General features: G+C 39.6%; 1 protein-coding gene across 1 annotated transcript; it reads right to left on the reverse strand.

The window, feature by feature from the left end:
• Nucleotides 1–12,956: 12,956 nt before the first annotated feature.
• On the reverse strand, nucleotides 12,957–13,895 carry LOC125909012 (olfactory receptor 4F3/4F16/4F29-like). Its single transcript, XM_049611950.1, has one exon. The coding sequence runs from the start codon at nucleotides 13,893–13,895 to the stop codon at nucleotides 12,957–12,959; it is 939 nt and encodes a 312-aa protein (XP_049467907.1).
• Nucleotides 13,896–16,603: the final 2,708 nt, after the last annotated feature.

A 16,603-nucleotide genomic window follows, 5' to 3' on the forward strand; every position in this document is an offset into this window, starting at 1 on the left:
GAGTGTCTGGCTCTTAATTTTGACTCAGGTCATGATCTCACAGTTGCTGAGATCGAGCCCTGCTTCCTGCTTTGCTCCATTAACTCAGAGCCTGCTTAGGATATTCTCTCTCTCTCTCTCTTCCCCTCCCCAGCTCGCTTGCACACTCTTGCTCTTTCTCTTAAAATAAACTTAAAAAAAGAAGATAAAACAAATTTTATTTTTAACCCGATAGACTCCAGTCAAATGGTTACACATCAGGAAAGGAGCCCAGGCTACTTTGTTAGTTGATACAGCCTTTTCAAATAGCAGCTCAATTAGTCATAACCATAACCTGTGAGTTCTGGTGCAACCTTTGAAGAAACAAATTCACAGAGGTTAAGGGATTTCGGGAAGAAAACATAGCAAGAGAGTTGGTGCTGTTGGGGCTAAAATCTCTGAATTGCAACTGCAAATTTTGTGCAATGCTATACTGCCTTTGGTTTTAGACTTGTACTAAAACAAAGACTGTGCTATTTGGGGGAATAGGCAAATCTACATACTGGGCACCCCAAATATGGCCTGCCTCATGGTTTTTTTTTTTTCATAAAGTTTTGTTGGAACTCACCAATGCCTATTTGTTTATGTGAAGTCTACAGCTATTTCAATACTACCACTGCAGAATTGAATGACTGCAACAAATTAATCCTAGAGCCCATAAATCTCAAACTATTTACAAGCTGGCCCTTGTTGACACATAATGAACAAGGCTTTTAGCATCTCTAAAATTAAGAAAGAGACTTTTATTCAAGCCCAACTTAGGACAGCTGCCCAAGAAACATGCTCTTCACAGGGAAGAAAGTGCTCCAGAGACTGAAGTGTTTTCATAGGGTTCTCTACTTGGCTACATCTCATAAAAAATGAAAAGATTACAGATTAGCATAGACACAGTTTTAATGTCAACGAGTGCAGGGAGGAGGAACATTCATCAGTATCGGACAGACAAGACGGTGTTCCTTTAGGCTACTCACTTACAAAGCAGGTGTACCATGTTTTCTTGGCGGGCCATAAATCAGGCTTTTGGTTTAAACAAAGTTCATAATGTTTGACCTAGAAAGAAATGTAGACGGCTCCCCTTATATCTCAGGCTTTTAGGGAGTTCTTTGTCTTATCTCTCTTTACACAAGACGTTTGCCGGCACCTCATCTCTGACTGAAAAGAAGGTTGAGAACATACTTTTTTAACATATGGAACAAAGCATGAAAGAATTGTGAATTACAATGTGTAAGTAACCACAGCTCTTAGCGATGATTGCTGCTTTCTACCCATAACCAAAAGGCATAACAATGCGGAACAAGTGCAAGGGAGATGTGAGCTCCTGAGAATAAAGCATGACCTTAACCAACATACCAGTCATAGGACAGGATAGCCTGAGATCAGTGCTATGGTTATCCTGAGAAACAAACTTAGTTACATCATTATCTAATATGTGTGTAATGTATTATTGGCATGGTTAATTGGGAACTGAAAAGTATGGGTTAATGTCATCTTTGATTTCTACATCTTTAACACAAAAGTTCCTTTTTTTTTTCTTCCAGGAAAGAATGTCACCCATTTCAGTGAGAACAAAATAGACCCACCAGGAAGGAGGAAGGGAGTGAAAACTCAGTTCTATATAGAAAGATGGTCGTCGCCCCATTCCAATTCAAGATGGTGACATAGACGGTTCCTGAACGCACCTCCTCCCACAAACACACCTTATCTACATTACCTATGGAACCACTGCATCTGAAAACAACCCTAAAAACTGGCTGAGCCACGCCGACGACAACATGAGAAGGCCCGCGTCTAAACAGGTCACAGAGGTTGGGACACGATGTAGCCATAAACCCCAACCCCAGCACAGCAAGAGAAGGAACTCAAAACCCTGAGCTCTTCCCTGAGGCGCTGAGCGTTTGAACCCCACATCCATCAGCACCAACTTTGAAGACCGGCACCTGCGAAGCCCCCAAAACATGTAGCTTTGGAAAACGCCAAAGCTGGCATCCACGAGACCCACAAGGTTAGAGTGGCCTGAACAACAGCTCTAAAAGGGCCCCTGCCCTTGGACTCACCGCCTCAGGGCCCAGTGTGGAGGCAGCAGATGCAGGGACAGCTGAACTTTGTGTAGGAGAAGCTTTTGCTTTTTGTGGACTCGAGCAACAGCCGGAGGCGCAGACTTGGATCTGACACACGTTTGGAGGCTTGCTGCAGCCACCCTCTGGCGCGGAGGCTGGCGGGCGTCCTTAGCGCCCGCGCACCAGCTGCTTCTGCGGAGGGAGCTTGTTCTTGCAACTCGGGTGCTGGGTTTGGCGGCCGCTGCCCCGGGGATGCCCTTGCCCTCCTCCTGGCTCTGATGACCACAGAGGCTTGTGTTCTGGGATCCCACGGGACGGTAGTTCTTAGCAGGCTGCGCAGGCTGACACACCCCAGGCTTTCTGGGAAAAAAGACCTATTTGCTCGCCCTGGAGCTTCCACCTGAGGGGCGCGCTTCAGGTCGCGCGCAGGTGTAAAGGCTTATGGTGGGTGCGTTCTCGTGCTCTCCTGTTCCGCGGGAATGTCAGCAGGTGCGCCCCTCTTGGCTCTCTCCCTCGGCCTCCCCACAGCTCACCACTGTCTCACAGATGGCTTATACACTCGGCTGGAGCCCCAATTCTTGGGACTGCCGCTCTGAACAACTCCACATCGCCTGCACTGGTTCACAACGCTTTCGTCTGCGGTCCCATAAAACTGTTTGTATTTGCGTTTCTTTTATTTTGCTATTTCAGGTTTTTATTTAAATTCTAGTCAGTGGACATATGTGATAGAATTCTCTATAAAACTTAGTGATTCAGGGCGCCTGGGTGGTTCAGTCATTTGTCCCCTGGTGGTCGGCTGGAATCAGGATCTCAGGGTCCCTGAGTTCCAGCCCCCAGCCTAGGGCTCCCTGCTGTCAGCATGGGAATCTCAGCTTTGGAATCTCTGTCTCCCTCTCTCTGCCCCTCTCCCAGTCTGTCTGTGTCTGTCTGTCTGTCTGTCTCTCTCTCTGTCTCTCACTCACTCACTCAAAATTAAACATTAACAAAAGTGATTCATCACTTATGACACCCAGTGTTCATCACAAGTCCCCTCCTTAATACTGCCCTGTGGACGTCTCCCCTGTCAACCTCAGTTTGTTCTCTATAGTTAAGAGTCTCTTATGGTTTCCTTCCCTCTCTCCTTTTTTTCCCCTTCTCATATATTCATCTGTGTTGTTTCTTCCACATATAAGTGAAATTATACGGTATTTGTCTTTCTCTAACTTGTTTTGCAAAACGTAATACACTCTAGCTCCATCCACGTCATTGCAAATGGCAACATTTCAATTTTTAAAATTTTTATTAATGTTTATTTATTTGGGGGGAAAAGGGAGAGAGAGAGAGAGAGAGAGAGAGAGAGAGAGAGACAGCATGAACGTGGGAGCGGCAGAGAGTGAGGGAGACACAGAATCCGAAACAGGCTTTGGGATCTGAACTGGCATCACAGAGCCCGAAGCAGGTCTCAAACTCACAGACCTTGAGATCATGACCTGAGCCAAATTTGGCTGCTTATCTGACTGAGCCATCCAGGTGCCCCCAATTCTGTCTTTCTTTTTAAAAAATGCTTATTTATTTATTTATTTTAGAGAGACAGCACAAGAGCAGAGGAAGGACAGAGAGAGGGAGACAAAAATTCCCAAGCAGGCTCCACACTGTCAGCACAGAGCCTGATGTGGGCCTCGAACCCACAAACTGTGAGATCATGCCCTGAGCCAAAGTCAGGCACTTAACCCACAGAGCCAAACAGGTGCCATTCCAAAATGAACGTCTAAAGCTATTTGAGGGGGAAAAAATTGCTAGATTCCAAGTCTCTTGAATGCCAGGATTTAAGCAATTTTATTCATTGAACCTATTTTTTCACAACTACTCATGTGCCAATTCCTCAACAAGGTGCTTGGAGCCCAATGAGGAGACACACACGTGCAAACAAGGCAATTTAATCTAATCTGGATAATAGCTATACTAATGTACGTTCAATGCAGTGGATACTAACCTAGAAGAAAGAAGCCCTAAACCTACCTGGGGGGATCTGGGCAGATTTCCCAGGCAATGTACCATTTGGGGAGAGACTAAGAAAGGAGTGAATGGGTGGTAGGGGTTGAGGCTGCCTGGGAAGACATCCCTTCATCACTGTACGTACCTCATAACATCAAAACTCTTTCTCTGTGTCCCACAGAAGAGAAGCTCCTCACTGGCAGGGATACTTCCCTATTTTTCTCTATATCTCCAGTGCCTTGTATACTCTCTGGTGCTTAGCCAGTTTAAGTATATGTTGAATTGAGCAAAACTAAACCATTAGGGATAAAATTAGACAAAAGCTGAAATATTAACCTCTCTTTCAGTGTCTCACCAAAGGCCATTCGTGTCCATGACCCACAAACTCCCTTTTAAGTATCTATGAAGACAGATAGCATATGCTGTATGCAATGAGCCTGTAATCAGCCTATAAACATGATCCTTAAGCCCTAGAGTAGTCTGAAACAGAACAATCCTAAACAATGTAATCGTCTACTTAATTTAGCTAGGAAGAAAGTGTATGTTAGTTAATAAGATAGTAATTTTTCTTATAAGCAAATGATACTTCCAGGCTTTTTCTATGCTCTACATTTATATTTACCCATGTAAATACATAGGCTCTAGTTCATTTCTTTTCAGTGTTTTATATCTATTTCAGGGTATTGATCAAAGTCCAGACAGGAAGAGATGTCACATTAAAATTGATGGTTGAAGCGAGTTGACTACAGGATTCTATACAAGGCAGAGTTAGAAGAACCAACACTGTAAAGGCACCCAGGGCTGGCAAGAGCAGTGAGCTCTTATCATCCCTGGGGCTACAGAAGATAGGAAAGAAATGGTTTCTAAGACTACAACTAAAATCTGTAGCTGGAGAAGAGGGTGACCCAAAAGCAGCTGTGAAAATAACTGCTTCTATCACTTACCACAGGCTGTTGAGACATCCTGTAGTTCAGCAGTGTTATCGTTCAAAGGAGTGGTGCCCCAACCAGCATGGTAACTGCACCACAGCAGGTCATTCCACTCCTCTAGCAGTGATGGAGCTTGTAGGTAGACTGACAAGTTCCATATGTATGTGAGTTTAGTATTACACTTCATTTGCTCTAACATGTGTTCCTGGGTTAAGATGCAGTGTTGTATAGATATAGTAATAATAAGGCATGCTATAAATCTGCAAATGACTAGGCTGTCAGACATGTTGAGAATGTATCACTCAAGAGTTTGATCAGAGAAGTGGAACCACTATGAGTGATTTAAAATAAGGGATTTCTTGGGGTGCCTGGGTGGTTCAGTCGCATAAGTGTCTGACTCTTGATTTCAGCTCAGGTCATGATATCAGAGTTAATGGGATCAAACCCTACATGGGGCTCTGCACTGACAGCACAGAGCCTGCTTGGGACTCTCATTCTATCTCTCTCTACCCTTCCCCCACTCATGCTCTTTCTTTCTCTCTGTCTCTCAAAAATACAATAGGGTATTTTCTATGGGGATTAGACATTTATGCAATGTGAAAACTGCTAAGCAGTCTTAATTTACTGCTAAGGGAAATTTGTTGCCACTGAATGTCATGCTGGGCCTGAAGCCGGCAGAAACAGCAGTCTGAAAGGGAAAATGAACAGGATGTGAGGAATATCAAGGACAAACTTGGACCCTGTCTCTCACTGTTTCCAATTTTGATGATGCAGGTGACCTGAATAAACTGATGCCCTTCATTATAAAGATTCATTTTCATATGGCCCAGGACTTGGAGAAACTGAAGATGGAGATCCAGTAGGAGCTAAAGGAGCCACAGGCCTAGGTTATTGTCCCACACTAGCAAGGTAAGCCAGCAACATGTGTGAGCTATAATGTTACTCACCCTATACCATCCTTTAGACCAAAGATGTCTACTTTCCACTTTCCAAATCTCAAAGTTTTCTTGTGGTGAACTCTAACACGGAAACATACCTGGAAGGGAATTCTGGAAACACAGTTCTGCTTTAGCTAGGTTGACAGAGTATGAAGCCATGACAACAGACTAATAAGTCAAATCCATTGTGAAATATGTATCTATTCCTGCTAGGATAAATCACTGCGTCCACGATAAAAAGAAATCCAATGTATTCAGTGTGCCACCAGGCAACTAGCTAATCCCCCCAAGGAATGGTGCCAAATTGATATCAGCCATTGGCAGGTTGGGACCCAACAATGGTAGTAAGATAGATCGCTTTGTTGAAGGGAGGTCCGTGGAAGTGAATCCATGCATAGCCTCCATTTCTGTTACCATAACCATTTTGCACATGAGCCCAGTGAGCAGCCACTGGAGTGGTTAGAGGCAGAGGCTAGCTGAAATCCACTGGATGGGTATCTAATCCAACTAATAATTAAGAGTCTTTACTAAAATGGATATCCTCTACTGGCTTTTATGTGAAAGTGTCTTCATTACGTATAGGCTTTAATGAACCAAATCTAGCAGTCCATTTACAACACTCCAGGTATGTCAATACATTAATATCTGAATACTAAGAGAGTACATCTGTAAATAAACTCTACCTGATTTTGTCTCACATTTTGTCTTTTTCAGCCTAATAATCTTAGAATTCACTCACGTACATGTTCCCCAGACTTTTGCCAATATTGGCAAGATCCTACCATTCTTTTAGTGCAAAACTATATATTATCAGAACAGTCCTTGTATTTGTCTCTCAGAATATTTTGGAACCTAACTCTTGTAATGGTCTTAGACACAACAGTTCCAGGTAAAGCCAAAAATTTATTTTTATTCAAGGAAATACTGTTCACTCAATCTTCAATGAAGATATTTCTCTTTGAGGAAAAAGGGTAAGGAGTTGGGAAATCAAGTGACTGTGAAATTTCAAGTGACTGTGACATTTGCTTGTATATGGATTATAGCTTTGCCTTTCACTTAACTTCATTTCATTCAAGCACAAGTGATAATTTGAGTAAATATGTAATTGATAAATTGAGTAAATATATCTTCCTTGTCTGGGGGTATATGTCACATATGATCAAAATCCCATAGGGGAGGCTGGGTAGCTCAGTCGGTTAAGTATCTGACTTTAGCTCAGGTCATGATCTCGTGATTTCATGTGTCGGGCCCCATGTTAGGCTCTGTGCTGACATCTCGGTTTCTGTTTCTGACTCTGTTTCTCCCTCTCTCTGCCCCTCCCCTGCTCGCTCTCTCTCTCTCTCTCTCTCTCTCTTTCTCTCTCAAAAATAAACATTAAAAAAATTTAATAAAAAAGTCCCATATCCCCCTGACAAGATATACAGGTAGTCCTCTATGTGAGCCAACCATTCCCCATATCCCACTGTGAGAGGCTGTTTCCTGGGACTTCTCTTTATACAGCTACTTGTATTAGGGTTCCACCAAGAAAAAATGTCTCACTCAAGTGGAATAAATGGGGAAAATATAATGTACAAGGGAGTCAGCAGTATTAAAGAAAACTAGCAAAAAATGTTAAAGTATCCAGGACTTGTAACTCTAGGATGCCATTGCTATCCCTAAAGCTGATAGGCAATGGGCGGGAACACTACCATAAACCAGAGAAAGAGCTATAGCAATAGAATAAGGCCACCAACAAGAGCTGACAGCTTTGGTGAAGGAATGCAGTAATTGTCGACACAAAGTTCAGAAGGGAGGAAACTGAGGGAAACCCTGGTTTCACTCTTCATGTCCTCCACATCCTGGCAGTAGCCTCCATTAGCTATTAGCATCCTGGCAATAGCCTCCATTAGCAGAAGCCAAAGGGCACGGCCACTGGTTAATGCAGTCCCTAAAGTTCAGTTTTACAGGGCACAGAGCAGAGTTGACAGAATGAAAATTAGATATGCAAAGACAATTAGAGAATAGCTATCACACAGTTTAACATTTTCACATATGTGAACATCTGGGTTTTACCAAATGTTTGTTTTTACAAAGTAATAACAAATATTGTTATGTATGTTCTTATATATGTGTCCAAGTGGTTCCAAAGGATAAGTAATGAGAAATGGAGTTTCAAGGAAATATTTTATGCACAGTTTCACTTTTAATATATACTGTTGGGTTCCTTGACCATGTGGAAGTCCTAAGACCACAACTATTTAATTGATGAACAGAAAGAATATGTTCAGATATTTAGTAATATGAGAGACTTATCAATTAGGAAAAGGATAAATTATATTAACAATGCACAGAGTTTATTGATGCCATCCTTTCTGCTGGGTTGGTGGACTCATGACCCATAAGGAGTGGAAATACCAGATCAGAGAAGCATTGGGTGTTATCATTATAGGGCTTGGATCCTTTATGAACCCAGAAAAATGTACCAACATCTTAGCCAATAAGCCTACATTCTAACTTCCCTATCACTTGGACCTTGTTTCCAGATTTTAAGACTGGAATCTTTGTGCCACAAAGCTGGGGAAATTCCTACATATGTCCCACACCACATATGGGCTTTCAGCCTAGAGAATCTATTTAATTTGAATTTCCCTAATTAATAATGAAGTTCAGTATTATTGATAATGTTACTTTATTTTAAACTTTTAAAATATTTTAAAATGTAAACTGCTTCTATGTCTTGTATATCAAATACTTACATCAGTTAGGGGCTCACCAGGAGAAAATTCCATATTAAAATGGAGTAAATGAGGAAAATTTAACTTAAAAATGTTTTGTAAATAAGAGGTAATCTGACTCTAGCTTTTTCCCTCGGGTTTGTCTCTTAAAAGAGCTGAAGTGGTCACAGTGCCTCAGCTCATTTATATAACACCAGCACAAATCAGAATCATGGAACTGATGAAATCAAGACCTTAAGGATCATTGACAGTGGATGCAGTCTGTCAGAAATGGATTCTATCAAAACCTGATTGGAACCAGTTTACCCCCTTGTGGTTCCCTCATTAGTAACTTCTATAAATAATTGACACACATCACTTTATATGAGTTACGTTTTTAACTTTTTAAAAATTGTACTTTGACCACTCTCAAGGTTCCATTAAGACATCCAAGTGGACTCACTTTCTGGAACCAATAAAGTGGTTCCCAAGGAATGCTCCCCATGGGATGTTTAAGCCAGGTATATCTCTTCTTGATTTGTATAATGAATCCCAACCAGCACTGAAACATTACCTTCACTGACACTCTGATCTTTGTTTTGCTTTTCTGCTTTGGTAGTTTTTATTTGTTTATTGTTGTTTCTTGGCCAAATTTGGTTCCAATCCTTGTTTGTAGAGGGTTGATAGATTATTTTTCGTTGGTTACAACAGAGAATGGGAATTTAGTTTCATGATCTGATCATCTGGTAATCTCTACTGGGATAGTAAGGACCTATTCTCTACCAGATGAGAGATGAAAGATAAAATTTGGTTTGTTAGTTGGCTTTTTTTAAAAAATTTGTTTATCTCCATTTTTTTTCAATCTGTTAGTCTTGTTTCCATTGGATGTAGAATTTTTCTCATTTCCAGTAGAAATAGAAAAAAAGTTCCATTAGATATATAGTATGAGATTTTGTGTATCAACTTATGCTTTTAATTTTTTAGTAAACCTGAGCCTTGATCAATAGCTGAAATTATAGAACTGACCCAGTAGTTTTATATGTGACTATGTTTCTGTAATTGAGGAGCCTTTTCCTCTCATTTTATGATTGTGAAATATTTTTCTACTTGAAGGATATGTTAATAAGTTAAATATAAATGCCTTCTAAAAGAGTTATGTTAGTATTGCTTGTGGAGATTAATAAGTGGTGTCTTAAGTCTACTATTCCCCAAATCCCAAAAAGATAAATACAGCTGAATTTCTACTTTTCTACTGTTTCATATATGCCATGTTTTTCAGAGAAAAATTCTCATAGAAATTATGACTCTGAACACTTTTTTGTATCTCAGACCATTTTTATATGAGAATCCAAATACAAATAATCAAAATAAATTTTTGAACACATACTGGTTTGATAAGATGCTTTTTAAATAGCTGTGGTCTTTTGTGATTTTATCAGAATGAAGCATAAAGGAAGCATTTAAAATTATTGGAAATGTAAAATCAGTTGTTCAGTCATTTGGGAATACAGTTTTATAATGAGTCTACTGAAATATAATTTCTTTTTTTTTTTAATTTTTTTAACGTTTATTTACTTTTGAGACAGAGAGAGAGAGAGAGAGCATGAACAGGGGAGGGTCAGAGAAAGAGGGAGACACAGAATCTGAAACAGGCTCCAGGCTCTTAGCTGTCAGCACAGAGCCCAACGCGGGGCTCGAACCCACGGACCGCGAGATCATGACCTGAGCCGAAGTCGGGCGCTCAACCGACTGAGCCACCCAGGCGCCCCTGAAATATAATTTCTAAGATCCTTAGTTGTTTTAAGATTTTGGTTTAGTGTTAGTAAAGTAATTAGTGGGTATTCATTGGGTAATTTTTAAATGAGATTATTAAAACATTTGTCATGGGGTGTGTGTGTGTGTGTGTGTGTTGCTTTACTTATACCTTTATAAGGGTATATCTTTGGATCATGTTAGTAAATGTGTTCATTTTTACTACCCTAAGAATAATGTTTATTACCTTTAACAATGTGTAACTGGATGCTTAGGACAATAGGAGATTAGATTTTGAGCATTCCTGAGCCTTATTAGTCTACTAACATAATAATAATATATGACAGAGAATTGTCAGTTACCCACAAGTTAACAGACTCATCTCATTGATCAAATTTTAGTCAGGCTCCTCAGAGCACTCTTCTCCATTAGGCTTCAACCTGGAGCCCATCCTTGCTGGGCTTGCACAGGCCAATTATAACTAGAATCCTGGTAAGTTAGTTTAGAGAAAACTCCTCACCTTTGATAGCTAGTCAAATTTCTAAACCCCTACTCTCAATATCTTATCACTCTGGCTTGCCTCTAGCAAGAATCCTGTTAGGTCAGTTTAACAAGAAGTCTCCCTATGCTTAATATCTCCTCTTAGTAATTTCTGTCCACCAACCACCCCTCCACATCTGTTCTTCGGCTATAAATCCCCACTTGTTCTCATTGTTTTGGAAGGTGAGTCTGGTTCTATACTGAGGTCTCTTTTCCTCTATTTTAAATGTTCCTTGTTAAAACCAGTTTTTCCCACTTAAACTACTGTCAGGCTCTGGGTTTTTTTTAGTAGAATACTGTCTGTGAAACCAAAGTTAATTAAAGTCATAAAATAGATGATTAAGACTGTATGAGAAGTATGGGATGTCTGGATGGCTCAGTTGGATAAGCATCTGACTCTTGATTTTGGCTCAGGACATGATCTCATGATTCATAAGAATGAACCTCACATCGGGCTCTGCACTGACAACGCGAAGCCTGCTTGCAATTCTCTGTCTCTCTGTCTCTCTGTCTCTGTCTCTCTCTCTCTCTCTCTCTGCCCCTACCCTGCTTGCACACATGCTCTCCCTCAAAATAAGTAAACATTTTTTAAAAGACTTGTATGAGAAGTAATCATAGCCAAAAAATATGGTTGATTTGCAAGGTAATAGGATCTGGTTTTGTTTATCCAATGGGGGAAATGGATAAATTTATTCTAAGATAGAATGTCTGGTTATTCCAGAATCTGAAAGAGGAAGACACAACCCAATGTAGATTAAAAAAAAAAACCGTAGAAGATTCAGGAAGTAAATTCTATTTGCCTTGGTTTCATATATTTTTTAAATAATGAGACTGAAAATAAACAATGATATATGTTAATATTTTGGCAACTTGCAAAGCTCAGCTTTAAATAGTTTGTTTTTTAAAACAGGAATGCTTTATGACCAAGTACTATATTGAAACATGGCTAGACTTGGTTTCTCTCTGTTACATGGACCTGATAAATTTCTTTTGGTATATTCATTCTACTCTTGACTAAAGGCAGTAAATGTTATTCTTTACCTTCTGTGTAATCTTCCAATTTAGCAGAGATCCTTTAGCTCATAATAATAACTTTTTGTGTCTTGTCTTTTGGGTTTTTTTCAAGTTTTTATTAAAATTCTAGTTAGTTAACATGAATGGTAAAATTTGTTTTAGGAGTAGGATTTAGTGATTCATCACTTACATATAACACCAAGTGCTCAACATGACAAGGGTCCTCATTGATACCCATCACCCATTTAGCGCATTCCCCACCCACTTTCCTCCATCAACCCTCAGTTTGTTTTCTAAAGTTAAGAGTCTCTTATGGTTTCCTTCCTTCTCTCCTTTTTTGTTCTTTCCCCTATATTCATGTGTTTTATTTCTTAAATTCCATGAATGAGTGAAATCATATGGTATTAGTCTTTCTCTGATTTTTGTTTCTTACATTGACTTTAGATGCTCCATCATTTTTAAAAACATAGTTGCCAATGAAAGAGCTTAAATTCTTTCTACTGTTTATTTTAAATACATTTTTGTTCTGATTAATAAGTGGCTATGCTATAACCATTCTCATTCTCAGAACCTCTACTACCTATCCCGCTATTGTGGGTTGTTTTGTGTCCACCAAATATGTAAGTTGAAAGCCTAACCACCAATACCTGTGCATGTGACTGTGTTTGGAAATAGTCCCTGCAGATATAGTTAAGATGAAGTCATACTAAATTAAGGTGGATTGGGAAATAACTCCCCCTGTTGTGAAGGCCTTAAGGAAGTATGCCTCCTTATATTTCTAAAAATTACTTCATATAAATCTTATTCCTTAGGAATTTAGATTTGAGATTACTATAATCATTGTTTTAAAAATACTTCCTGTGTAACTATCTCTTTTTCAAAAGTAAATGTCCCTCCCTCCTGAGTGAAAGAGAAAAATAGACTCAGTACCAGTGTGTATAATCAAAGCAAGGTAAGACAAACAAGAGCTTCTCCCTGAGTTTGACCATCAATAATGGACATCAGTAATCAACAAGGGCTCTTCACAACAGCAGACATTCCTTAAGAGATCTTCCTGTAATTCACTAGCTGTCTGCATACTCTCCTCATTGCCACCTGCACTTCTTGGTTCCTGAATGTATAGATGACCGGATTTAGGAAAGGAGTGAGAATAGCATCAAAGATGGCCAGAAACTTATCCAGGTGTATGGAGGGAGATGGCCATGTATAAAAAAAAATCAAAGGACCAAAGAACAAGAATACCACAGTGATGTGAGCTGACAGTGTGGACAGAGCCCTGGATGAACCAGCCGAAGAGTGTTTCTGAACAGTGAGAATGATGATGATATAGGAAATGATCAGTATGAGGAAGGAGCCAACAGAGATGAATCCACTATTGGCTGTGACCATAAACTCTAGTCGGCCGGTGTCTGTGCAGGCAAGTTTGATGAACCGAGGAAGGTCACAGTAAAAGCTGTCCAACACATTAGGACCACAGAAGGGTAAGTTTACCACAAACGCCAGTTGAACCATGGAGTGGATGAGGCCAGTCATCCAGGCAGCCACTAAAAAGAAGAGGCACATTCTTGGGCTCATGATGGTCAGATAGTGGAGAGGCTTACATATGGCAACATATCTGTCAAAGGCCATGGCGATGAGCAGCACCATCTCCACGCCACCAATGACGTGGATGAAGAAGATTTGAGTGATGCAGCCACCAAAGGAGATGACTTTACGCTTTCTGAAAAGGTCATAAATCATCTTCGGAGAAATGACACAAGAAACTCCCAGGTCAATGAAGGAGAGGTTGGCCAACAGAAAATACATGGGGGAGTGTAAGTGAGGGTCAGAAATCACAGTGAGCATTATGAGGGAGTTTCCCATCACGCTTGCCACATAAAACGTGGAGGAGAACACCAAGAGGAGAAGTTGGATCTCCCAGGAATCGGTGAGTCCCAGGAACACAAACTCTGACACCACAGAGCGATTCACTCCATCCATTGGCGTTGTTGGCACAGCTACCTGAAGAAGGACAATAGGAGAAAATGTAAATGATGATAATTATGTTAATATATTAGGAGAGATGGCCACAATTATGAAAGCCTGTTTCTACTTTAGCATTAGAACTGACCTAATATGCTCATGGCCTCTCGAATGTGATTACCCAGAAAAATCAGTGGCTGTCGTGTGGAGCTGCTCTCTACCACCAAGTTGTCTCTGCATTTGATACCCTCTGCTTCCTCCCAGGGTTGGTGCTGCAATTACTCATGAGCTATAAGATAGTCAACATGAGCCAAAGCTTTTGATTTTGGGTCCCAAACTAATACAATCTGGCCCCAGTCACACAGAACTAATCACTATTGCAATCCCTTCCAAGTCTGTAAAACTTCATGTGACACACAGACCCTCCTTCTCTTCCATCCCAGTCCCCACCTCTGGGAACATACTCATCTTTAATATTACTGAAATGTTAACCACATCCACAGAATCTTGCTTTATTAGTAGTAGCACTTAGTTTACTGTCACTTGTTTATAGTAAACTGAGAACAATCCTAATTCACCCATTCAACTATGAGCTTCTTGAAAGAAGGAATTATGACTTATTCATAGTTGGACTTCCTGAAGCAGTAGAAAATGTCTGCAGAGTGGGGCTGGTCTATGAACTGTATGTTATCAATTAATATCATATACCAAAATTTCTGAGTATTTAGAAATTTCTCTAGATATTTGATATTAGAGTGATACCCAGTTTTCTAATTGTGTATTTTATAAAAGTGTTAGTCCATTAAAGAAAAAAATTGAGGGGCGCCTGGCTGGTACATTCAGAGGAGCATGTGATTCTTGATCTCATGACCCTGAGATTATTGGGTGTAGAGATTACTTAAATAAATATTTTTTATAGAAAAAAAGATAAAAGCTTAAACTTCAGCACAAGTAATTCAAGCAACACTGCCTTAGTATACTTTATACTTGATGTGAAAAGCTTAAAACTATGAAATGAATCATAATGTGGAAATAATTTTATGAAATCTCTAAAAAACTAATCACATTATAGTATAATTATTTTATTTAGAGATACAGCATGGCTTAGTAGAAAGAATGTGGGTTTTGGATTTTGATTTCGAATATTTATACAAATGTTCAACAACTGGGGGCACCTGGGTGCTCAGTTTAGGAGTTCAACTCTTGATTTCAACTCAAGTCATTATCCCAGGGTAATGGGATCGATCCCTGCAATGGGCTCCATGCTCTCTCTCTCTCTCCCTCTCTCAAGCCCTCTGCCCCTCTCCCCTGCTCACACTCTCTCAAAAAACAAAAACAAAAACAAAAACAAACAAAAAAAAAACATGCTCACGACTAATAGGTTGATCTTGGGCAAGTTGCTTAAAGTCTTTGAGCTTCAGTATTCATTTATGAAACAGCAATTAGTAAAATAATTAATGTATCTTAATCATATGGCTATGTTAAGTAATCAGCAATGCTAAGTTTACTTCTCTTTATTTCACTTGCCCATAACAGCACTCAACGAACGCCTGAGACATGATGAATGAATGAATGAATGAGAAAATAAAATACTGTTGACCAATAGGGAGCATCAAACTTCCATATCATAAAATATATTATATTTCAATAATTAATTATTAATATAGTAATCACATTCTCTTAGTGGCAAAAAATAAACTATCTTATACAAATGCAGTTGATTTGCTCTCAAGGAACACTGTTTCTTAATAGTACTTACCATGAAGGTAAATTATTATTTGTTTAATTTATCCTTCCAAACTGGTCTGCAAGCCCCATGAAGTTATGGATCACATCTGTCTTATTCAACCCAATGTATGAAAAATTCAGAATCACTCCAGATACATAACAAAGGCAAATAAATATTTGCTGAAAGGGTGAATAAAATGTACTTGTTTGGGTTAGAGACTGATCATAAGAGTAAAGAAAGAAATTCAGGAAAGTGAAAATTTTGTCTGAAGAAAAAAAACAAAGTAGGAATATAACTAAAAGGAAACATTCAGTGAAGTCAAAGAGACTGAAACCAGTGAAGTCAACTTTGGGACATACTGATAAAGTGAATATTTCCAATTTAGGAAAGTCTCTAGTCATTATAGATCAGAAAATAAATACCCCAATATGTTAAATTACTTGACCAAAACCATAAATTTACTTAGTGTTAGAGCCTGTATTAGAACCTAGGTCTACTGACTCCAAGATCACCCCTTTTTCCAATTTCCTGCTTTCTTTCATTTATCTGTGACTTACTGAGGATACAGCCTGGGCAAAAACACGTGGCAGGGTGATGGTAGATATTGTTGGAGGAAAGATGAGCCCTTCGTAGCTGATGACTTCCCTTTATTGTCGTGCTGGTAAGTGCTACCTCAGTCTCCATGATTAATCATCCCTGACAACTGTCTATCAACAAATTAATGTACCTCAGTGTCTTGGAAAGCTTGGCTGTTTTCTAAAGCATTTGTTCTTATTCTAACTGTTCAGGCAAATACTCTTACTTGGAACAAATGTTTTTTTGGATGAACTTATGATATAAAGTGCTAGTTTAACGTGTTCCACTCAACCTTTTCTTCCCTGGAGGGGCTGAGACCCTTGAACAGGGTCCATCATGAGTGAACTACTTAGAAGTTGCCATAATGTTGTCTGTATTCAAGTTCTACCTCCTTCATGAAATCACTCTTGACTCCTCCAAC

This window comes from Panthera uncia (assembly GCF_023721935.1).
Source record: "Panthera uncia isolate 11264 chromosome B3 unlocalized genomic scaffold, Puncia_PCG_1.0 HiC_scaffold_1, whole genome shotgun sequence".
In the NCBI taxonomy this organism is placed as follows: Eukaryota; Metazoa; Chordata; class Mammalia; order Carnivora; family Felidae; genus Panthera; species Panthera uncia.